At 38.0% G+C, this 24,535-nt stretch overlaps 1 protein-coding gene across 1 annotated transcript in view; it reads right to left on the bottom strand.

The window, feature by feature from the left end:
- The window catches only part of MTX2 (metaxin 2), a 63,885-nt gene extending 39,718 nt beyond the window's left edge, over positions 1 to 24,167 (bottom strand). The window contains exons 1-3 of the mRNA XM_082630159.1: positions 23,908 to 24,167; positions 1,149 to 1,196; positions 61 to 107 (exon numbers count right to left, since the gene is read on the bottom strand). Of these exons, the coding sequence (XP_082486285.1) occupies positions 61 to 107; positions 1,149 to 1,196; positions 23,908 to 23,947 (135 nt within the window). The 5' untranslated portion in view covers positions 23,948 to 24,167. The remainder of the gene's footprint in view (positions 1 to 60; positions 108 to 1,148; positions 1,197 to 23,907) is intronic.
- Positions 24,168 to 24,535: the final 368 nt, after the last annotated feature.

Genomic DNA, 24,535 nt, shown 5'->3' with positions numbered 1-24,535 from the left:
TGGAGAGGAAAAAAAATTTGCAACTCAAAATTTAAAAAATTACATTATTTACATACTTACCTGCACAGCAAGAGAAGCTGCATTGTCAGAAAGCAAAATTTGCTCCCCTGTGGAAATACAGTGAAAGGTCTGAGTCAAAAGCATAACTGCTAAACAAGTAAAATACATTTATAAATGTTTTTATTTTTAAAAACTATTCCTATTTCTAAAAAGAAAATGTAATCATGAAGTTCTATATCAATGCTGTTGTCTATATGTCTATATCAATGTGTGATTATAATTTTGATTAAATTATCATAGTATGTAAATAACAATGAAACAAAACTATTTACTCTGAAACTATTTGATCACTTATTGTATTTTATCAACAATTTCCCCTAAAACTAATTGATCACTTACTGTATTTTATCAACAATATATAATGAAAATCGCTCACTTAAAAACAAATTCATTTTCCAAGTTTTCAAGAAACATTCCTCTTCTTTTCATTAAGTAAAATAGTATCTCTACTCAAACCTCTCTAGTTAAAAGTAAAAGCATTCAAAATCATATAAAACCAGCTTACAGTTAATATTACACAGTGTGTCTAGGTCTGTCACACAAAAGAAAGATGACAAGTTCGCTGCAATAAAAATTCCATGCTTAGAAGACTAGGGCTGCTGCCTATTAGTCTTCATTACTTTGCAGTCTTCTGACAACTGCAGCAGGCTGCTGAGCCCCAAATGGGGTCCATAATGTGACCTGATGATATATGAAGAGCTGCTAAAGGGAGCCTGAACCATCCTAGCCTATACATTTTAACAGTTCCTTTTTACTGAGAGCCCACTTTACCACAGGACTTCAAAAATCTGCTGTGTCAGCTATTGGCACAGTAAATCTGCCAACTGCTCCTGCAACCACATCATTTTACACTGCCTACAGCAGCCAATATAATGAGTCAATAATCAACTAAGGACCTTATAGGCCATGAATAGTTGGTTTACACTGGCAGATATAAATTTAGGTAAAATCTCCTAGACAAATTATACAAGGGAATCCCTTCTTTACGTTTTATGTTCTCTTTGCAAAGGATTATATTATTGAAGGGTGTTTTTGGTAATAAATATATTTTGATACAAAGCCATTTTTAACTGAGAACAAGTACCTACCTTTCAGCTGCTGATATAATGTAGCATTTTCAGGCCACGGTTCTGCAGCTGTGGAAACAAAGCAGTGATAATTAGGCACATAGGGCAAAAACATATCAATAACCAACCAAATTAATAATCACATACATTTGCCTAGAGCATTTAAAGTCAACTGCCAAGGATACCTTAAATATGGCAACTAGTCATACTACTTTAGATTCTATGGGAACCTATATAAGCAGGTTAGATAATTTCTTTTAAGTGAATGTTTAGTGGCAGTTTCATTTTTTATGGGGAGGAGGTGGAAGACATCTTGCCCAATCAAAAGGGAAAATTTTAAAAATAAAACAGCCTAAATGCTACTATTCCTTTAGCCTCCTTCAAACACAGACATATCCAAAATGTTACTCATGCATATAAAAAGATATTGAATTTCAGTTCACTATCAAAAAGAAAAATAGTGAAGCAATATTTATAATATTTTACTGTAAACTTTTAACGAAGTAAATTTTCAAGACAACACTGTATGAAAGAATCAAATACATCTCTATCAGGCTGTGCACCTTTCCTCATAAGCTGGTAGTATTTAAACAGACAGAAGAATCCTGTTGTTGTCCACGTTTCATTGCCTTGACCTCACCAACACCATCTCACAAAAACAAAGGGAAGTAACATGATGAAGCAGTTAAGTACCTACAATGTGAAATAGAGCTGCTAAAGCTAATTTTAGGCCTGAAGCCAGGCTTGACCTTGACTCAATTTCTCATCCAGAGAAGACTCCAACTACAAAGAGAATATTAGCAACCTACCAGTGCTTGGAAAAAGCACTAGATTTGAATTTGTCTAATCAACTGCACTTAAGAAGCAGTGCCTCCACTGACAGAATATACAGTATATCATTTGTTGAATTCTTCTTTGTAAAAGCCATAAAACATCAGAATCACCAATTCTAACACTCTAACTATATTTGCTGTCAGCAAGAAAGTCAAATATGAAATTTGATAATAATTGGTATTTTTCTTACTGTGTTTAAATTAATACAGTCTGTGACACAGTAAATTATTTTTTAATATATACTTCCAGCTGGTTTTTTAAAAAAGAAACTTATACACATGAAGCATTTTTTTCTTAAGACTGATCATTTAAGATGCACTAAAACAGTCTTACGAGTGGGAGGGAGGGGTGGACGCCTTAATTTCCTTTTACTTCCACTTTAGAATGAAAAGAAAAACATTGTATTATTGTACATTATAAATTTTGGTTTGGTCTGGGCTACACAAAATTAAACTCATACTTAGGGATAATACATGAAGTCACCAAGCAAATAATGGACCATACACAGTTTTGCACACTGTTATCACAGTATTACAGACCTCCCTTGACCTATCATGGGTTTACATCCCGATAAACCCACTGTAAGTTGAAAATGCATTTAATATACCTCACCTACCAAACACCATAGCCTAGCCTAGCCCACATTAAACGTGCTCAAAACACTTACATTAGCTTACAGTTGGGCATCTAACACAAAGCCGGTTTTATAATGAAGTGTTAAATATCTCATGTAATTTATGGAATACTGTACTGAAAGTGAAAAACGGGATGGTTTTATGGGTACTGAATGGTGGTAAGCGTATCAGTTGTTCACCCTCTTGATTTTGTGATTTCGTGGCTGACTGGGAGCTGTGACTCCCTGCTGCTGCCCAGCATCAAGAGTATCTAGTTACATATCGCTAGCCCAAGCAAAGATAAAAATTCACAACTTGAAATACAGTTCCTATTGAATGCGTACTGCTTTCGCTCTATCATAAAGTCAAAAAATCGTTAAGTCAAACCGTTGTTAAGTTAGGGACTGTCTGTATACATATACGTAAAGGCTACTGAATTTCAACTCACATACCAAAAAGGCAGTGCAACTAAATATTACTATATGTTAGTGTAAACTTTTTAACAAAGTAAAATTTCAATAAGAACCCAATTAACCTGTGTAACAGTTTTAAAAATAAAAGTCAGGGAAACAAAAACAAGCTGACATCAGCAATTTACTAAAAAATAACCTTTTAGGATAAACTGTATGATCAGCACACCTACACTGTTTACATCTATATAAGAAACAATACAATGAGGTTCATTCATTGTAAGAGTCTACATCATCAAAGACTCAATTATATGCATTATATTAATCTTATTAAAGAAAGCAATAAGGCATAGGAATAAAATTTACAAAAGTTCCAAAGACATTGAAATTAAGTTCCTTGAGGGCACAAATGTGTCATATGCATCTGTGTATGCCACACTGTGCCATGTTTTGCGTACAGTTGGTGATCATTAATTGTGCATGGAAAGAAAGAAACCTACCAGTCAATCCCCTAAACATTCTGGCTAATCAAAGTTTTACTGAACTTAATTATCAACTATGTTAAAGTAATAGGGTGCTCTAATTAAATATTCTGGTAATTTTAACTTTTGGTTAGCTATTTTGTGTACATATTAGACATGAATTACAAATTTTCAAAACAATGGAAAAACATACATTTAGCACTAAATATATGCTGAGTATAATTTAAGTGTTCTTTGATAAATCAGAAGCTACATCACTACTCTGCAGTATCAGAGTTCTCATACGAATAGGAACTTCCGTGTTCAGTAATTCCAGTTAAAAGTTCATTTATCATCACCCCCTTTCTCCTGATGTAATACAACCGACATATGTAAAAGTAACAGAAATCTTGCAACATATTACCCGACTGCAAATAAGAACAAAGGAGTTATCTACAAATACTAAAAGCTCTGTTATTAAGAACCTAAAGCTGGAAATGGGGATGACAGAGTATATTTTCCTTGCTCCAATATACAAACTATGTTCCAACTCAGGAATTATTACTGAAAGTAAATTCTCAGAAAGTAACTCTGCCAAAACATTTGATGTTATCTTCACAAACTGAACCTATCATTTAAAAAGAGAAGGCAAGTAGGCTGATATAAACCTATATAACCATGCTACTTTAGCAGCTTGGAATTCCAGTATATCCATAGTCCAGGAGGCAAGAAATAGCAGAGTATGCAGGGAGTGATCCGGGAATGAATGGCATGGGAGAAGAAATGGCTGGTGTGTTGTTCAACAGAGAGACAATAGTGAAAATCCTAAGTTGTGTGGCATGGCAATGGATCTACAGATCAACCATGTAGGTTTCTTTCTAGGAAATGAGCTTTCATAAGTAAGTCAATGAATCATGAACATTATCCACACATAACAAAGTACAAAGCCTATTTCTTGGTTTGGGTAATATTAATTAAAGCCTTTTCTTTGAGAATGCCTGTTATGTGAAAGACAAAGTCCAAAAATACAATTTCTTCCCCACTCCTCTTTCCCAAGGTTAGGGAAGTTAATATCCACCCTTGTCCCTGATCATGTGTAAAAGAGAGGGAGATTAAGAATTCAAAATCATAGTACTGACAACAGACCTTAAAAATCTGCCGCATTTTAAAAGAAAAATCTTTAAAAATAAATAATAAAACATTTTCATCTCTTACTAGTTTTACTTTAGTCAACCTAAAATGTTTTAGACCACAGACTAATTCCATAGCAAATAAAATTTCATGACTCACCTATCCTATTTTCCATTTCTACCACCAAAATCTCTCCCTGATGTGAAGAGGCTTTTTAAACCTGCCTTAGGGAAGGGCCAGGCTTAGAAATATAGAAGGTGAGGATAAACGTTTCTGAAAAGGAGACTGATAGAAAATGAGGATTGAGAGACAATGTTGTCCAACACTGTCAAGGTGCCAATTACTGGTATTATTTGCATATCAAAAGTAATTTTTATGCTTCATACACATCAGTAGTTTGTGTGGCTCTTGGAATAAAGATCGACTTGGCCTTACACATCAGCCTCTCTCCCTCTCTGGCCTCATCATTCCTCTCCACCCACTCTATACACCAGCCACAATGGCCTTCACCCAGTTTCTGAATGCATCACGTTCCTTCCTGCCCCAGAGATTCATTTAAGCTGTTTCCTCTACCCTGGAGCTATCTTCCCCTCCTTTCATGTCCTTACATCTCAGCAAAAACATCACTTCCTCAGGTTGGGCCAGCTTCATGGACTTACAACCTGAACAGCTGCACAGGGCCCATACTTAGAAGGGCTCCACGGGTGCTTTTATGTTCTGCTGTGCCAGTCTTGAGGCCCCTGTTCTTTTAAACAGGGGCCTCATATCTTCATTTTGCACTGGGCCCTACAAATTATGTAGCTGGTCCTGTCTTCAGGGAAGACTTCAGTGACCTCCGGAATAGTTCAAACCCTCTCTGTTTCAAGCTTGAATAAGATGCACACTTCTTTGATCCACTTATCACAGTCAACACTTTTACAAGGATTTGAGGACTACTTGTTTACCTCCCCCACTAGAAAATAAGCACATGAATCCAGTGTTCATATCTGATTTTTGCTTACCACTTCATTCCCAGAACCTAGCACCAAACAGGCAATCAGTAAATGCTGGTTGAATAAATGTTTGTGTTCACTATTACTACTATCATTATTATGATTCTGGACTGTTTAGGCTAAGAATGAATCAGGGAAGATAAGAACACTACACAACCTGGACAAAAAAAAGGGAAACTTTTACCCAGAGAACTCCAAAACTACAACCAATAACACAACTATAAAAATGTTAAACAGCTGCCTGAAATAGTTGGCAGAATCTAATCCTGTAAACTTACCTATGCACTGACCCTAAAACTGGAAATCTGTTTCTACGTTTTATACCAAATATACAATTTTCACTGGATATTACTGTTGAAATGCTCCTAAGACCAACACAAGGCCCTCAACCATCTGACAAGTCTTCTCACTATTCGCCTTTCCATATTCTTTAACTCTAACATAGGGATTATCACTTTTTTTTTTTTTTTTTTGCGGTACACGGGCCTCTCACTGTTGTGGCCTCTCCTGTTGCGGAGCACAGGCTCCGGATGCGCAGACTCAGCGGCCATGGCTCACGGGCCCAGCCGCTCCGTGGCATATGGGATCCTCCTGGACCGGGGCACGAACCCGTATCCCCTGCATCGGCAGGCGGACTCTCAACCACTGCGCCACCAGGGAGGCCCGGATTATCACTTTTTAAACTCTCATGTCCCCATCAATAAAATACTTGAGGGGGCTTCCCCGGTGGCGCAGTGGTTGGGAATCCGCCTGCCGATGCAGGGAACACGGGTTCAAGCTCTGGTCGGGGCAGATCCCACATGCCGCGGAGCAGCTGGGCCCGTGCGCCACAGCTGCTGAGCCTGCACTCTGGAGCCCGCGAGCCACAACTACTGAGCCTGCGTGCTGCGGCTGCTGGAGCCCGTGCTTGACAACGGGAGAGGCCACCCGATGAGAAGCCTGCCCACCACCGCGAGGGGTAGCGCCGGCTCTCTGCGCTAGAGAGGGGCCGCGCACAGCAACTAAGACCCAACGCAGCCAAAAAAAAAAAAAAACACCTTGAGTATGCAGACCCAAATAGATTTGGAAATCATATGGCTGGTATTCCTAAGCTAATAAATCATGCACATTATAAAACATACACTAAAAAAGAAAACAGTTAAAAAATAAATTGAAACCTAAATTCCAATATTTTATTCCTGTACTTCAAAGGACTGTCCTGCATAAAACAGGGTGTATATATACCTCACCCCACCTCGGAAAACACTGTTCTAATTAAATAACTACTTATTTGAAGTTTCAGCAGGGAACCCAGCCATTCACGTACCCTTGAACAAAGAAGAGTCCTCCTCTATTCTAGTGAAATCACCTTTTTTGACCACGAAAAAAGCTTGGAAAGAACACACACAAATTAATGGGGGGGGGGGGGAATACCTGCCTACCCATCTACCTAATAATAGTACCCTTGTATCCTACCAGAGTACTTAAAATTTCCCCCATATACTTCATACTTCCTCACCTTAGTGACTTTGCTCAAATTGTTCCCCTCGGTCCAGAATATTCCTTCCCCACCACATACCCAAATCCTACACCTTTTTCAAGACCAAGCTTAAAACGCTACCTCTCTCAAGAAGGCTTTTGTAACTAAACAAATCTACTTTCTCCTTTATCTATACTGCTCATAGCAGTTTGTACTTGTCTTATATCATATATTGCTTTCTTCTCTATTCTATTATTATGTCAATAACTTATCTCTGTTTCTAGGCAGTAAGTTCCCAGAATGTGAAAATTCCTATGGTCCTGAGATTATTTATTAAAGACTAGGCTTCTCAATTGCTCCAAACTTGAATATGGCACTTATAATAATACGTACAATACATGCCAAAATATGAAATTCAAATTAAGCAATATTTAAATTTTTTTGGTCTAAGTATCATTTAAAACTAATCTTTATCACAAGAGTTCCAAAGTAAAACTACCCACCTTTCAGAAATTAATTCTTTCACAATCAGAAACTACTATATCATTTTCATACCAAAGCAATAACTTACTCCAAGATACTCTTAGTGACCTACATTAATTCATTCTTGAGAATTAGAAGGACTTCTTATTCCCTAGCAAAAGGTCCATGAAAGTGTTTATCATTTTTATAAAGAAGAAATATATTCCTATTTTACAGGTATAAATAAACATCTAGAAATAAAGCAAATATCAGAACACCACATAACTTTCTATCCAAATAACATTATTGAAGGTCTTTTAACCCCTCTATCCTTTACCTTCTTTGCCATTCTGCCCAGGTAAAACTGCCCTGAGTAGTTTACACTAGTATCTCTTTTACCAGGAGCAAAGGTGATTCCTCTTAAAGTCTCAGCCTTTAGTGGTAGCTTTTTTTATGCAAAGGAATGTTTTTAAATTTTTCAAAGATATTTTCTACCTCCCATAAGTACTTATCTTGGAGGAGGAATAAAGCTTAGAAAGAGAGAGAATATATACTTTTGGACTTTTGAAAGCCCTAATATAAAATAAACAATACATAAATAAATGAATTTGTGCTAGAAAGACACACATGATAAAGCAAAACCCATAGCCCCCCAAAATACATACTTGATTCTCATTTAATTATCTTTAAGGTACCTATTATTTTTAAGCTTTATCAACCAACATAACAAAAACATCAGTACTCTTTACTACAAATCCATTACAATTTTTAGAGAAATGACTACTGGCCAACAAATTCACATATGTATATACCTAGGTTTCTTAAAGACTCCATTTTACCTGCAGTATTCTCTATAGTATCAAGTTGGGTGATAAGTCATTCTGGTGGCAAATGATCTACCTATTCCATTCAATTCAGGGTATTTCACAGTATGAAAGTGCTATGACCTAATAAGTCTAATTCTAAAGTCCATCTCTTGATGATCTAATCTAAAAGGACAAGAGAAGGGCCATAAAAAGAGATGCCCTCTGTTGTCGGGGTTTTTTTTTTTAATTCTTCATTCTTAATGTACAACATGACTCCTCTGGCATATGAATGTAGGTGAAGACATAATTTGTAGGATAATAGGCACTAATATTACATGCTGCTTCAGTACTGTCATATTTCCAATCCATCAAATAGATTAATGCTATAATAACTGTACACAAAACTATCATTTGTGCACTAATGAAGTCAAACCCAGTTTATCCTTAGGCAACTAGATTCCAAAAGCTCATAGATGTCATCTCTTCCTCTTCCAAAGACTATTTAGACAGTCTAAAGGAATAAGAAACGCATGCAACCTATCTCCAAATTTGGATGTCGTTCTGCCAAAGGTGTAAATGCAAATACGACTAATATAACAAAATGCTCAAAGAACATTTGACAGCTCTTAAACATGGACAAGTTACTGCAAGACACACAGAGAAAAGAAGGAAATAAATATACTGTTTGACATAAATACTATACTGATGATCTCAGTGATATCAACATAGACACTAAGTTCAACACCTGTCAAGTTTTAGGCAGTTATGATATGAAGCCTTCATTTAAAATAGATTTTTAAGATGTTTAGAGTTAAAATATGATGACATGTGACTTTATCAAAGCTAGAATTTTAAGAGCTATATATTAGATTCAACAATTCAGACTGCAAACTATAGTACAATTCAAAGATGTGTAAGCAGGACATGACTCTTCACACAATAAGAGTTTAAAATCATTCTCAGACTTCCCTGGTGGCACAGTGATTAAGAATCCACCTGCCAATGCAGGGAACATGGGTTCGAGCCCTGGTCTGGGAAGATCCCACAGGCCGCGGAGCAACTAAGCCCATGCTCCACAACTACTGAGCCTGCGCTCTAGAGCCCGTGAGCCACAACAACTGAGCCCACGTGACACAACTACTGAAGCCCACGCGCCTAAAGTCCGTGCTCTGCAAGAAAGAGAAGCCAACGCAATGAGAAGCCCGAGCAACACATCGAAGGGTAGCCCCCGCTGGCTGCAACTAGAGAAAGATTGCGCACAGCAATGAAGACCCAACGCAGCCAAAAATAAATAAATAAATTTATTTTAAAAAAAACATTCTCCCATCACCTCAACAGTGAGATCAATGTTCATGTCAGAAAGTGGCTCACGTATCGCACAACCCAGGGAATATACCCAATATTTGATAATAATTATAAATGGAATATAACCTTTAAAAATTGTGAATCACTATATTGTACACTTATAACTTATACAATATTGTACATCAACTATACTTCAACTTTTAAAAATTTTAAAGAAAGTGGCTCATGTTAGAGAATGGAGAGGTGTAGTACCATGCTGTCATTTCCATAAACCTAAAATAGTTCCAATACTTAAAATACTGACAGGTAGTATTTTGTAACACAGTGGTAAGGCTACTCTCTGTCTTAGTCCACTTGGGCTACTATAACAAAATACCACAGATTGGGTGGCTTATAAACAACAGAAATTTGTTTCTCACAGTTCTGGAAGCTCAAAGTCCAACATCAGGGTGCCAGCATGGTTGGGTTCTGGTAGGAGACCTCTTCCAGGTCACTGACTGTGGACTTCTTGCTGGGTCCTCACATGGTGGAAGGGGCTAGGGAGCTCTCTGGGATCTCTTGGCACTAATTCCAATCATAAGGGTTCTGCCCTCATTACCTAATCACCTCCTAACGGTCCCCACCTTCTAATACCATCACCTTGGGATTAGGGTTTCAAAGCATAAATTTGGAGGGGACACAAACATTCAGATCACAGGAGCCACTTAAAAAATATACTGCAAGGAAGTGCAGATAGAAAGATTAAAGAATACCTTAGGGCTTCCCTGGTGGCACAGTGGTTAGGAATCTGCCTGCCAATGCTGGGGACACGGGTTCGTGCCCCGGTCCAGGAAGATCCCACATGCCGCGGAGCGGCTAGGCCCGTGAGCCATGGCCGCTGAGCCTGCATGTCCAGAGCCTGTGTTCCGCAATGGGAGAGGCCGCAACAGTGAGAGGACCGCGTACCGCAAAAAAAAACAAACAACAAAAAAAAAGAATACCTTAGATTGAAATAAGGGTCCTGAAGCAAGGAGCAGACATTCTAAGACAGACTAGAGAAGTGTAAGACAAAAATACAAAGGGATTGCCAAACTTTGGAAGAAGATACACACTAGAACCATTCCCTTGGCTACAAGTTATCATCAGTCCTTAAAAACTTGTTGATTGACATCAGAATCCACTGAATATTCTTTATTGCTTGTTGCATATAAGTATGTCTAGTAAACTGTACACAGCTCTCATTTTAGAAAGTAAATTAAGCCACATTCTACAAATCCGTTTTATCATTCAATAAATATTCACAGAACACACACACACACACCCTGAATATAATGTGCCAGGCACCATTCTAAGCACTAGGGATAAAATTATAAAGAAAATCAAGTGGGCTTCCCTGGTGGCACAGTGGTTGAGAGTCCGATGCAGGTTTTAGGCCGATGCAGGGGACACGGGTTCGTGCCCCGGTCTGGGAAGATCTCACATGCCACGGAGCAGCTGGGCCCGTGAGCCATGGCCACTGAGCCTGCGCGTCCGGAGCCTGTGCTCCGCAATGGGAGAGGCCACAACAGTGAGAGGTCCGCATACAGCAAAAAAAAAAAAAAAAAAAAAAAAAAAAGAGAAAATCAAGTAACTGCCTTTAAGGCACTTAGACTTTAGTGGTACCATATGGCCCATCTCCCTATCTGTTATCTTTATAATGTTTCAAGTTTAAAACTCTAACGAATACTGGAGCCTATCTGAAAATAACAATAAAGATTATCTGATACACCCATAACAAGGCTTAATTCTGTCTACATGTTACACAGAACTAAGAAAAAAATTACATAAAACAGTGCACAATCTCCAGAATGCCAAATGAATGCCAATTTACTGAGCCCATAGCAGACAAATCATCAACCCCACAAATCCCTCATCAATATCTCCAACCACCTATTCATTTGTAACAACGTGGTAAACAAAGGACTAAAATGATTCAAAGTGAGGGCACATGAATGAATGATACATTAGAATTAATATCCAAGGCAAATGGGTTCTAATATCCTGCCATTCAGGAGGCAGAAGAAGGAAAGCAAAACAGATTGAAAATTCAGGAAAACTTGTAAAGGGCAGAACTTCTCTCTTACAACCAAAGTTGGTGCCCAAATGAAACTAGAGAATAATGAGAATCTACCTCTTTCTGGTCAAAAACTACCTAGACTGCTACTGAGGCAGATGATAATGGTGGGGGGCGGGGGGGATGGTGACAACAGTTAAGAGTCCCTTAAGACCCTTACAGCTAGTATCTAGAATATACAAAAAACTTACAACTCAATAACAAAGATGACAAATAACTCAATCCTTTCCATGGGCATAGGATATGAATAGACATTTCTCCAAAGGAGATACATGAATGGCCAAACAAGCACATGAAAAGATACTCAATATCATGAGCCATTAGAGAAATGCAAATCAAAACCACAATGAGATGCCACCACCTCACACCCACTAGAATGGCTTTAATCAACAAGACAGACAATAACAAATGTTTAGAGGATGTACAGCATTTGGAACTCTCACACATTGCTGGTGGGAATATAAAAAGCTTGGAGGTTTTCAAAATGTTAAACACAGAATTGCCATTATGACTCAGCAATTCCATTCCTAGGTATTCACCCAGGAGAAATGGAAAAACATATCCACACAAAGATTTGTACAAGAATGTTCACAGCAGTGTTATTCACAGTAAACAAAAGGTGGAAACAACCTAAATGACCATCAACTGATGAGTCAATAAACTAAATGTGGTATATCCATACCACAAAATACTATTTGGCAATAAAAAAAAGAGCCAAGCATTAATATCTGTTATAACATAGATGAACTTCAAAAGCATTATTCCCAGTGAAAAAAGCCAGTCACTAAAGAAAACACATTGTATGATTCCATTTATATGAAATGTTCAGAATAGGCAAATCTACAGAAACAGAAAGTAGGTTAGTGGTTGACTCAGGCTGGGATGGGAATGGGAATGACTGTAAACAGGCAAGAAATTTCTTTTGGGGGTGATGAAAATGTTCCTTCTACAACTGGATTGTGGTAATAATCACAACTCTGTAAATATATTTTAAAAATTAATTGTACACTTTAAAAGGGTATATAAATTATACCTCAGTAAAACTGAAATAGATTTTAAAAGACTTATTGCATTTATTGTGCACTTAAGTGCTTGACATAGTAACTACCTCACAACAACTTTATGATGTAGACACTACTATTATTATCCCTATTTTACAATAAGAAAATTAAGGAACAACCATAAGCAATTTGCCAAAGTCACAGTGACTAATAAGTGACAAGAGCCAGGGTTTGAACTCAGGTAGTCTGGCTCCGGATTCAATGAACACAGAACTGTATTAGCTAACTTCTTACAAAGCCCACAAATAAACGTTCTTAGGTAATAATTATAATAATTAATTAATTATAATTAAAGAAATTACAATCATCCTACAAGAATGGTTCTCAACCATTAATGTATATGAATCCCCTAAGGAACTTTGTAAAATTGCATATTTCCACCAAACCCTAAACTCAGAGATTCTGATACTGTAGAAACGAGGGCCAGGAATCCAAACTTGCCACACACACGCCAAGTAAATCTGATGCAGATGGTCTGCGACCACCATCAAAAAAAAAAAAAAAAAGTACTGTCCACAGGACATGGAGTACACTTGAAATAAGATTAAGTTCTTTTCACCCCTTTGATTCATTTGCCTCATAGAATGTGGCAGGCAGTAAGGATCTATGCAGATTAATTTTATTCAAGAAGATTTTTACCCATCTTATTCTACTTAAGTATTTGTGGATATGGCTTAAAGCCATGTTTTAAAACATGCTTTAGTAACATGTTGAATTTTAATAGTGTTCCAGAATAAGCTTTTAAGACTAATGAACTGAGGCTGCACTTGCTTTGGAACCAAAAAGTGGTTAAATGATAGTTTTTCCATTAGATGTAATCAATAAGGAAAGTAAAATTAAGTTAGTAGTTATGGGACTTGAACGTGAGCCATCTGAACCTATCTATGTGACACTAGAGATCAATTTCAAAATGGTATTCAAGGATCAATTTCATAAAACTGACAAACTTCTGGAGGTTAACAAGGGTGAAGAAAACAAATTCACAGCATCAGCAAGCCAATAACTCAGGCTAAAATGAATACAAGCTAAACGGAAAACCTTCCATTCTTAGTAAGGATTCATGTGTCATCCTCTCAAATGGTTATGTTTAGACTTTGCCCCATTATAAAAAAGATCCACCATTTTTCATTAATTTCCAATAAACAGCAGGCCAACTCCAGGTGACTATGAATAGATATGAACCTTGTAGCTAGGACTCAAAATTTGAATTCTCTTTTTAAAAATGGTAATCTGTAATTCATAAAAGAGGAAACACTGACACCGTGTCTGAACTTTTCTCAGAAATAGAGATGAATATGAGATCAATAGCAGAACTATGCAAAAACAGCTGGTTAAGATTAAAAGTGCAGTATCTGGCCAAAAAACAGAGAGAAGACAAACAGTCCCACACAAGTATCAGACCTCAACATTGTTAACAGTGTTACCCTTCAAGATTTAATGGTTCTCTAAATCTAATCCTAGAAAATGGAAAGTAAATGTCCGTCCAACTATGAAACAATCCTCCCCACTACTCTAAACCAATTACAATCACTGTAACAATAATACCTATTATTTTAAGTATCTGCCCTTTTCTAGTACATGACATATACTCACTCTCTCATATCAAGCTAGGTAACCAAAGAACTCTCTATTCCTCCTCCCTCACTCCTCTCAGCTAGCCGTGAAACAAATGACTCCCTACAGAGGATGTGATCTGTTGTTATACCTGCAGAAGTCTTGGCAGATTGCCAGATTCCCCACGAACAACAACAACAACAAAAAAAGAAAAAACAAACAAGAAATAAGATAACATAGACTAACTATCACAGAATCCCTTCATGAACAGAAGCACAGGGATAGAAAATCCTGAGAGAGGCTGAAAAAAAATATATTAAAGCATTTAACTAAACAACCATAGGTTATTAAACTTGGAAAATGTACCAGGGACTATGATAAATAGACAAAGATGAATATAAAACTGCCATTGCTCTCTAAGATCTAATTTTGTTGAGCGGGTGGGGGGCACAGAGCAGAGGGAGTGAGAAGAGGTGACTGAGATGCACATAACCATTTACAATACAATAAATGAATACAGGTGGGAAAAAACATAGGTCTTGAAGTGAGACATGCCTGAGTTCCCCTCCCAACTCTACAACTTACTGCCTAAGTGACCTTAGCCAAGTTGCATAACCTCTTCTTGCCTCATTTACTTCATCTGTAAAAAGGGGAAATATCATCTACCTTGTAAGGTTCTTGGAAGAATAAAATTAGATAAACTACGTAAATGCCATATACAGTCTCTAAGCTCACAGAATGTACTCAATATCAATTATTAATATAAGCATCAGACCAGAGGGATGTATAAAGCACTATAGGAATCCTCTTGAAGAAATAACAATCTGCTTGAGGAAGACAGGAAAGAATTCACGAGAGGAGACGAAATATGAACTGGGTAAAAAAAATAATCACAAGTGCGCTAGACAGAAGGTGAGGGGCAGGGAGAGTTGAGATGTTCACGAAATATCTAACACCCCTAATTCAGTTTGTATTTGTTTCAATGGATCTGTCCAACACAAGAATGTAAGTTCACCAAACTCAACAACTGTTACTCATTTTTGTACCCCAGCACTTAGCAGAGCACCTAATGCAAATTAGATACTCAACCTAAAAACGTATTCTGTGGGAAATACAAGCAGGTCTTTTGCTATCTAAAGCCTAAAAGATACCTGACAGCAAAAAACTGCTATAAGTCTGGAAATAAAACCATCTAACCAAATTAGGAATGATAACATCTCAGGTTAAGCCATGAAGAAACTTCTCTGGTTTATAAAAGTTCTTAGAGATAAAAATATATAATCAGTACAAAAACATAGCTAAGTGTACAAGCATAATGAAATGCTTTTTATGGTTTCTATTTTGCTAATGCAGTTACAGTTAATGGAATTGCCATGACAAAATGATCGTTTTTATGAAAAGAATCTTCTTTATTACTAACCAATCAAATTTCATTTTTATTACTGATGTAGGAAAGTTCAAAACCATGATTCATTTATAGAGCGTACAAAAATAAGAAAAGTGCTCAAGAATAGAGTACAGGATCATTTACAAAGCAATAAAAAATTAAAACGTGCATTTCTCTTACTGGCAAGGCAGAAACTTCTACACATAAATGTCTGTAGCTGGATTTGCTGAATATTATAACTTCTGTCTTTGAACAAAAAATGAGAAGCCTGAATTTAATATCTCATTTCATGTGACATCTTCAGCCCATCTGAAAACTGCTTATCAAGAAATATCAAAAATGTGTGAAAAATGTTAAGAAGTTTGATGTTTTCTTTCAATTTTCACTCATATATGAAAGGCTTGAGCTAACATTAATAACTCGTAAGTCTTCACAGAAGAAAGACTGACAAATTTTATGGGGCATACATCACCGAAATCTTTTAAGTTAAAAATGAAAAATCATGTCGTTTCAGAGTACAGAATGTTAATGAAGCACGCAAGAAAATCAAAACTCACATTATGCTTAATATGGACTATTATACGATCAAAAACAAGCCTTTCAAGTGATCTTAACAGCATACCAAAGTTTTCTAAAAGGAAATAAACACTGCCTTTAAGAATTTGGTTTTCGTGGGCCGTGGCCCCGTGGCCCCGTGGCCCGTGGTCGCTGGGCCTGTGCGTCCGGAGCCTGTGCTCCGGAATGGGAGGGGCCACAACGGTGAGAGGTCCGCATACAGCAAAAAAAAAAAAAAGCAATAAGATTGATAAGTAACTATTATAAAAAAAAAAGCAATAAGATTGATAAGTAACTATTATAAAAAAAAAAAAAGAATTTGGTTTTCAACCTGTTCATATGATAAAAGAAAATAGGTCACACTGCTGTCAGTAAACTGTATTTTGCCTCTAATCTGAAGTATAACCTGTTTTGTCTTTGTTTTGCTTCTCCATCTGCCCCTTCAATATCAACTTTACATGTGCCAAGGTGATAAGCACTACGGTATGAGTCTATTCATACAACTAATACAAATGAAAAAAGATTCTCTGAAATGTAATGGCCACTTCAATAACCTCTCAATAATTCCTCAGTGCCTTCCTCAATACTGGAGAATCCCCAGAATGTAGACTACAAATAACTAACAAAATATCTTTATTTTCAAGAGCAAAAGAATTGAATGCATTATATTTTTTCAAATATCTGTTGCAATTATTAGATATTAGATATACAGATGTAAGAGCCTTGACTACCATTTTCTTCACTTTTAATAAATCTTGTGAGCAATAGCATCACTTCTATCTTACAAAGGACTTTTAACCCGTAGTTTCCACTTTGGGCCTCTAAGATGCTTCTGAAATGCTTTCAAAGTCCAAATTTCCCAGTATTCATGTGGAAGAAAGATGGAATAAAAAGCACTTTATTACTGATATAAAAACAAAAATTTTTAAACATGCCTATATTGATTATACTTACTTTCAAAATGCTTACATATGGGTGCCATGGAACCTGTAAAACTACTTTCCTAGATCATACCATAAATTAATGCAACTGCAAGAATGAAATTAATAATAAATTTAGGGCTTCCCTGGTGGCGCAGTGGTTGAGAGTCCGCCTGCCGATGCAGGGGACACGGGTTCGTGCCCCGATCCCGGAAGATCCCACATGCCGCGGAGTGGCTGGGCCCGCGAGCCATGGCCGCGGAGCCTGTGTGTCCGGAGCCTGTGCTCCGCAACGGGAGAGGCCACAGCAGTGAGAGGCCCGCGTACAGCAAAAAAATAAATAAATAAATAAATAAATAAATTTAAATAATTAAGCATCTGCATGCTCACAATGAGATAAATGAAATATTCCAAGTCTTCTTTTTCATCCTTTACATAGTTTACAGAGCTTCTAAATAAAGAACAGAACAGATATTGTCCTGATTTCAAAAGATTAATAATCACAGTATGATGAAATTAACTAATATGCTTTAAACTATATCAACACATTAGTGAAGTAATAAGATCATTCAGAAATGATGGTATAGAAATTAATAAAAATAAAGACACTTTGGATATTTTGCTGACCAAAATGGTAAAGGGATAACAGTACAAAGGTAACATCCTCAGAGGCACCTAGGGAACAAAAGCAGTAACAAACTACCACATACTGAACATACCATGTACTACCCTAGGTACTTAGAATACATTGTAAAATATACTATCCCCTTTTCACAAATAAGGAAACTGTGGCCTAGAAAGCTCTGCCCAAGATCATAAAACAGAAAGCAGAACTGAGCTTAGAATTCAGTTCTGTCTCACTCCAATGGCCTTGTTCCTACCCTTTATACTCTATTACCTGACAGAGTTTCAATTTCCTCATCCATAAAACAAGAAAAATGCCTAACATGATCAAATTGCTAATACTAGCAACTATGTATCAATATATCATCTAGCACAGTGGGTCAAAAATGGACGCTTACTCTTATCATCAACCAGATACTTAGCAGCTAAGTTTTTAAGGCTAAAACCTTTTGGCAATGCTAACAAACAAATCACCACTGAAAAAGTCTCAGAGTATTTATACCTATGACCTATACTGAAGATCCAATTATATAATGAAGATAAATATGGCTGGAACTTATCAAAGGTATAATCTTGAAACAAATATCTTAGAATAATTTATTACAGGAGTAATTTTAATAAAAGTAATAACTGTTTACAGATGTTCTATATTATTGAAATAAATTATGTATTCTATTTATAAGTAATTTTAAAAGCTTTACCAAACTTGTATCTTCACACAGGAGGACAGAAGCAAAGTCCAGTAAGAGAAAAACTGATAGGTAAATGAGCTAAATATAATATTAATGAACACTTATTGAGTGCTTACTATGTGCCAGACACAATGCCAAGCATTTTCTACCTTTTGTCATCTATTCCTTAAATAATCTATAATTATCTTTACCACTTTGCAAATAAGAAACCTGAGGCTTAAAAAGGCAAGTAATTTGCCCAAGGTCACACATTTAGCAAGTAGCTGAATAAAAACCCAGGTCTGACTCTCACTTCCAAGTCCACAGGAAGAAAGCAAGGTGAAGGAAGTGATCAACACTATAGGAGATTCCTGCAGTTTAGCGCTCAGCACCTCTCTAGCTTTTTGTGTGTATCTGGTGGCCCTAAAAGCTGGAGTCACTCCTGGTAAATAGATGGGCAAGTGAGTCAGGCCTGTCCATCACAGTACTCTGTCCTTTTGGCTACAGTGACTACTCCAAATATGGTCATACAACCCAAATGGGAATACTCAATCCTTCCCCGGGATATGTGCCTACCCAACTATCTGAAAAAAAATATATTTTTTTAACCTGAAACTCAACTAATGTATTGGAAAATTTTGCCATTTAAAATACAAGTTAAAATGTAAAATACACAGGCTGTTACAAAAGATTTTGAAAACCACTCAATATCCAGGACTACTTTCATCTTCTTTTTAAAGTTCTTAATCTAGCATATCATTATCTAGAGATCCAAGCTATTAATTCAAAATCATGTTACCATTTATTTCCATGTCACTGAGTTAAAAGAAAAATTCAAAATTCTCTCCCAGTTTAAGAAATTTATCCAAAGAAACTACTCAGATACACAAATATGTATTTGTAAGCACTGTTTACAAAGTCATATACACCTGTGATGGTTTTGAGGCGCATGAAACTGGCTAGACTGAACTACATCTGCCAGAATATCCTTTCTACTGTTTATTAGGGTGAGCTACAAGGGGTATCCTCCAGCAGGTGTTGGGAAGACAGAAGGGAGGCAACCGCCATTTTGTAGCAAACACCTCCCAGTTATTCAAATACTAATCTAGACGTTGCTGTGAAGGGATTCTGCTGATATAATTAAAGTTCAGGATCAGCTGACTTTGTGTTAATCAAAAGGGAGATTATCCTGGGTGGGCCCAACTTACTAACAGAGGACCTAAGTCCTCCCTGAGCTCGGGCTCTGCAAGCAGCACCTGCGGCATGTGCTCCCTCCTCCTCCTGGACCCCCTTCAGGGCTGTCTGCCTTCGGACTTAGCATTTGTTTGGCCAACCCCACAACAACAGCATAAGCCAGTTCCGTGCGCGTGCGTGTGCATGCGTGGGTGTGTGTGTGTGTGTGTGTGTGTGTGTGTGTAGACAGAGCTAGAACTAGCACTAGAGCTCCTACCACTTCTGCTTCTCAGGCTGAACTAATACAACACCCAAATACCCATCATAATAAGACTAGATAAGCCAATTATGATTTCTCATTACCGTGAAATACTAATGCAACCATTTAACAATGATGATATATGTCAGTCCATTCATAGACATGGAAAGAGATCTCAATATGCTACATGACTAAATAGATTACAAAAAAGTAGTCATATTATATATTATTTATGTTCATTTTTTTATTTGTAGGGAGACTAAATGAGGTAGCTTTGTTCACCAAAGTTTTAATGATGAGGATGAGATTTTAAATTTATGATTTTAGGTGATTTTTACTTTGTATTCTTTTGGATTGTTTTCATTTTCTACAGTAGTAATGTATCATTTTTATTATGAGAAAAAAAGAAAAAACAATAAACCTTTCTTATTACACAGGAAAAAAATGTCAGGTAGACTTACAGGCTAAAATGTGCTCAGTCTTAAAGGACAGACAGGAGTTATCCAAGCAAAGTGGACAGTTCAGGGAAAAGGCAACATTTGCCAAAGATGGACACTACTAATAGTTTATTTATTTACTAATAGTTTAGAAAGGCAAGAGTTCAAGGAAAGGGGTGATGAGAGATGAGGCTGGAGAGACAGACTTGGAATAACTCACGGAGGCTCTTGTATGCCTCACTCCATTCTACTGACAGTGGGGAACCAATGAGGTGTTAAAACGAGAGGAGTTAAATCTGCATTTTAGGAAAATAAAAATAAAACAACACAAACAGACAAAAACCCACTGAGGCTTTGCAGTGTAGAGGCTGTACTAGAAAGAGACCAGACTGAAAGCAGGAAAACCTATTCAGACACTACTACAGTAATCCAAGCAAGAAATAACAAAGCCCTAAACTAAGGTAATAATATAGCAGTGGAGATGGAGAGAATAGCTACTGAGTCATAATAAGGAGTAAGAACTGAGAGGACTTGGTGAGGGATACACGATACACTAGTGGTAAAGAGACAGAAGTGGTTCATTTAAATGGGGGAGTTCAGAGAAGGCTTTCAAAAGGATGTCCTTATGAATGAGGTTCTCAAGGAGGGCACTTCATGAATATCACAGATAGATGTAAGATGCCGTTAAATGTTTCCAAAAGAAATACCAGTTTGTTGGCCCACTGAAAGAAAGAATAATAAAGTGTTAAACGCATTAAAAAATAGAGCTCTCAACTACAAAAACAGATTCACATTTACTTATTAAGTTATAACGGGACTATGTAGATATATATCTCTAATCTCTTGAGGTTGATCTCTTCCAAGAAAACCGTATTACTGCCAGGAACAGAATGCTGTGATTAGTTGTTGGATTTGAGTCACACTTACAAGTCAATACAAGGTTTCATATAAATTATTGGTATAGCCACCCTTTTTTCGCTGTTGCCAAAATGTAATCTTTCAAATTTTTTAAATTAGAACCATTTAAATTCAAAAGTAAAACATCCTCACTCCACCAACATCCTATCCTTATTACCCTGACATTACTAGTTAAAATTAGTTGAATATTCTTCTACATTTTTCTTTGCTTACATATACATGTTTATACAGGGTTCATTTATTTAACAGTGGGTTCATACTATATACATATACACACTTACACTATTCTATAACTTGTTTTTACTTAAGATAATCAGAGTTTTCAAGCCAATGCATTTAACAGATATACCTCTTCATTTTTAGTATCTGTAATAATGTGGGCATGCCATAGGACATTTCTGGGTTTTTGCTATTACAAATAATACTACAATTATTACTGTTGTATATTTCTTTAAATACTGGTCCTTCGGGCTTCCCTGGTGGCGCAGTGGTTGAGAGTCCGCCTGCCGATGCAGGGGACACGGGTTCGTGCCCCGGTCTGGGAAGATCCCACATGCCGCGGAGCAGCTAGGCCTGTGAGCCATGGTCGCTGAGCCTGTGTGTCCGGAGCCTGTGCTCCGCAAAGGGAGAGGCCACAACAGTGAGAGCCCCGCATACCGCAAAAAAAAAAAAAAAAAATACTGGTCCTTCTATTTCTATCAGATAAATCCCATGAAGAAGAATTTCTGGGTCAATTAACAGCATTTAAATAAATATTGTTATGTTAAGTTCCCAAAAAGCAGTGATTTCTTACAGACTCACCAATAATTTGAGGGTCCAACTGAGTGGAAATTAGTGGAGAGCATCTTTTCATACCTTCACTGCTGATTTGCATTTCCCCTTTTGTGAACTGCCTGTTCTTGTCCTTTATCTTTGATTCTGTTGGACTGTCTTTTTCTTAATTTGTAGAAACTTATGTCTCTTATCATACAAAGCTTTTTAAATTTATGTGCAATAAAATCCATAATTTTTTTCTTCCATGAACTCTTAATTCTGTGTCTTGCTTGGGCCTCCTACGCTATATCTCCTATATTTTTTCCTAATTATTTTATTACAATTTGGTTTTTGATCTTATTTTACACTTAAATCTTTAATTCATCTGGAATTTATTCTAGCAATGTTATGACTTAGGAGTTGTCCCAACACCATTTATTGAATTATCCATCTATAAACGCCTCCTCCTAGAGTGACCACTACAAATAGCAAAGATGACAGACTGATAAAATTCCTAGAAATTCTTAAATTTCACTAATGGATGCAAAGTTCCAAACTTATTAAAAGCAGGTCCTCAAGATACTAGAGACAGGGACTTTCCTGGTGGTGCAGTGGTTAAGAATCCACCTGCCAATGCAGGGGACGGGTTCTAGCCCTGGTCCGGGAAGATGACACAGGCTGCGGAGCAACGAAGCCCGTGCGCCACAACTACTGAGCCTGCGCTCTAGAGTCCACGAGCCACAACTACTGAGCCCACGTACCACGTACTGAAGCTCACATGCCTAGAGCCCGTGCTCTGCAACAAGAGAAGCCACTGCAATAAGAAGCCTGCGCACCGCTCACTGCAACTAGAGAGAAGCCCTCACGCAGCAATGAAGACCCAAGGCAGCCAAAAATAAATAAATAAATTTAAAAAAGAAAAAAGATACTAGAGACAAAATAAGTATTATCCCAGCTTTCATGAAGCTTGCAATCTAGTGGGAGCTTCCCTCTCTTTTAGAAAACAGTCTTTAAGTGAAAAAAGGAAAAAAGAAGTATATGTTCACACAAATGCAATGAAAAACATTTTGGAAAATTCTGTAACACATTCAGTACTTTCCATTTCAAAAATACTACCTTACTGTAAATGTACCTATTTATCCTTGTGACTGAATATTTACCGTACTCACTGTGAGAATACTGCTAGGATGTTTAAGATTAACTCCATTTAAAGATTAACTATTACCCATCAACCTACACCTACAATAGTCTCCTCGCTTTCTCAACAATATGTAATTTCTTTCACTACAGTAAGAACCTCGATAACAGAAATACATTATAAATCTATTTACATCAGTCATGTTCAGTCCGTCAAGTCAAAGGTGCTTCAAAAAATTCATGTAGACTTTAAAATGTGTCAATGAATCCTAGAGACGTAGCAAATGATAATACTGTGCTGCTCGGAGAGGAAACTTCGGTGGCCACTCAAATGACAACGGCGACTCACTAGTGACCATCACCTTAAACTTCAGGTCCCACACCGAGGCTGCCCCCATACTTAATCACTGAAGCTTTCGGAAGCCCTGCCCCTGTGGCCACGCCCCCACCTTAATTCCAACCCACAGCGTTCTCCACGCACCCCAACACCTCCAGACCCAGTGAGCAGCTGGACAAAGCAGTGCCCAGGAAAAGCAGATGGAACTCCCAGTCCTACCGGGTGACCTTAGCCAAGTTTCTCCCCCTCCGTTTTCTCATCTATGAGATGCGGCTGGTACTCAGTGCCCACCTCCATCCCCAGGCCTGGGTTCAGCGTCTAATGCTACAAGGCGGGAGGAAACATGCAGTCCTAAAGCCCACAGTGCTCCCCACAACTGCCCCACGCCGGTCCCCGCCTCCGTCCGGGTCCGCGGCCATGCACGCTACCTGCAATCTGCGAGACGAAGGCTTCTGCCACTAGAGACATGTCGGCTGGGCGGCCCTGGGCCCGCGGTTCCTACACCCCGGGAACCTCAGCGAACTCCTGGGCAACCCGGCGATTTCTGGCACCTAACAGACCTGGCCCCGGCTGAGGCTCGGACTAGCAAAGCCCACTCCCGCGGCGGCCGAGGCTGCTCGGGCGGCGAAGACCCCAAGGTTACCGCCAGGCCAGGCCAGGAACTTCCGGCGCAGCTGACAGCGGCGAGCGAGCACTTCCGCCGACCCCGCCTCTGACTCCTCCCAGCGGTGCGGTTCCGGGGTCACGGCAGCTGGGGGCCGCCGGTGGGCGGGGGGAGGGGAGGGAGAGGGGAGAAGGGTGTTTGATTCCCGACTCCAGCCTACCCGGCAGGCGGGGGTACCCCAGAGGTTTTCAGTTTCCTTTCTAAGCGAGGATTTTGTAAGCAAGTAACTTTTTTTTTAAAGTCGTTTCAAACAACAAGCGTTTGTTTGCTCTTGATTGTATAGGTTGGTGATTTTTTTAATTCTATTTTTTATATAAGTTTTAAAGGTTAAACTTCATTTACAGTTATTATGAAATATTGGCTATATTCCCCGTGTTGTATTGATACAGTGC

The sequence above is a fragment of the Mesoplodon mirus genome, assembly GCF_964341445.2.
Source record: "Mesoplodon mirus genome assembly, chromosome: 8".
Lineage (NCBI taxonomy): Eukaryota > Metazoa > Chordata > Mammalia > Artiodactyla > Ziphiidae > Mesoplodon > Mesoplodon mirus.
This window is presented reverse-complemented; position numbering and strand designations above follow the sequence as displayed.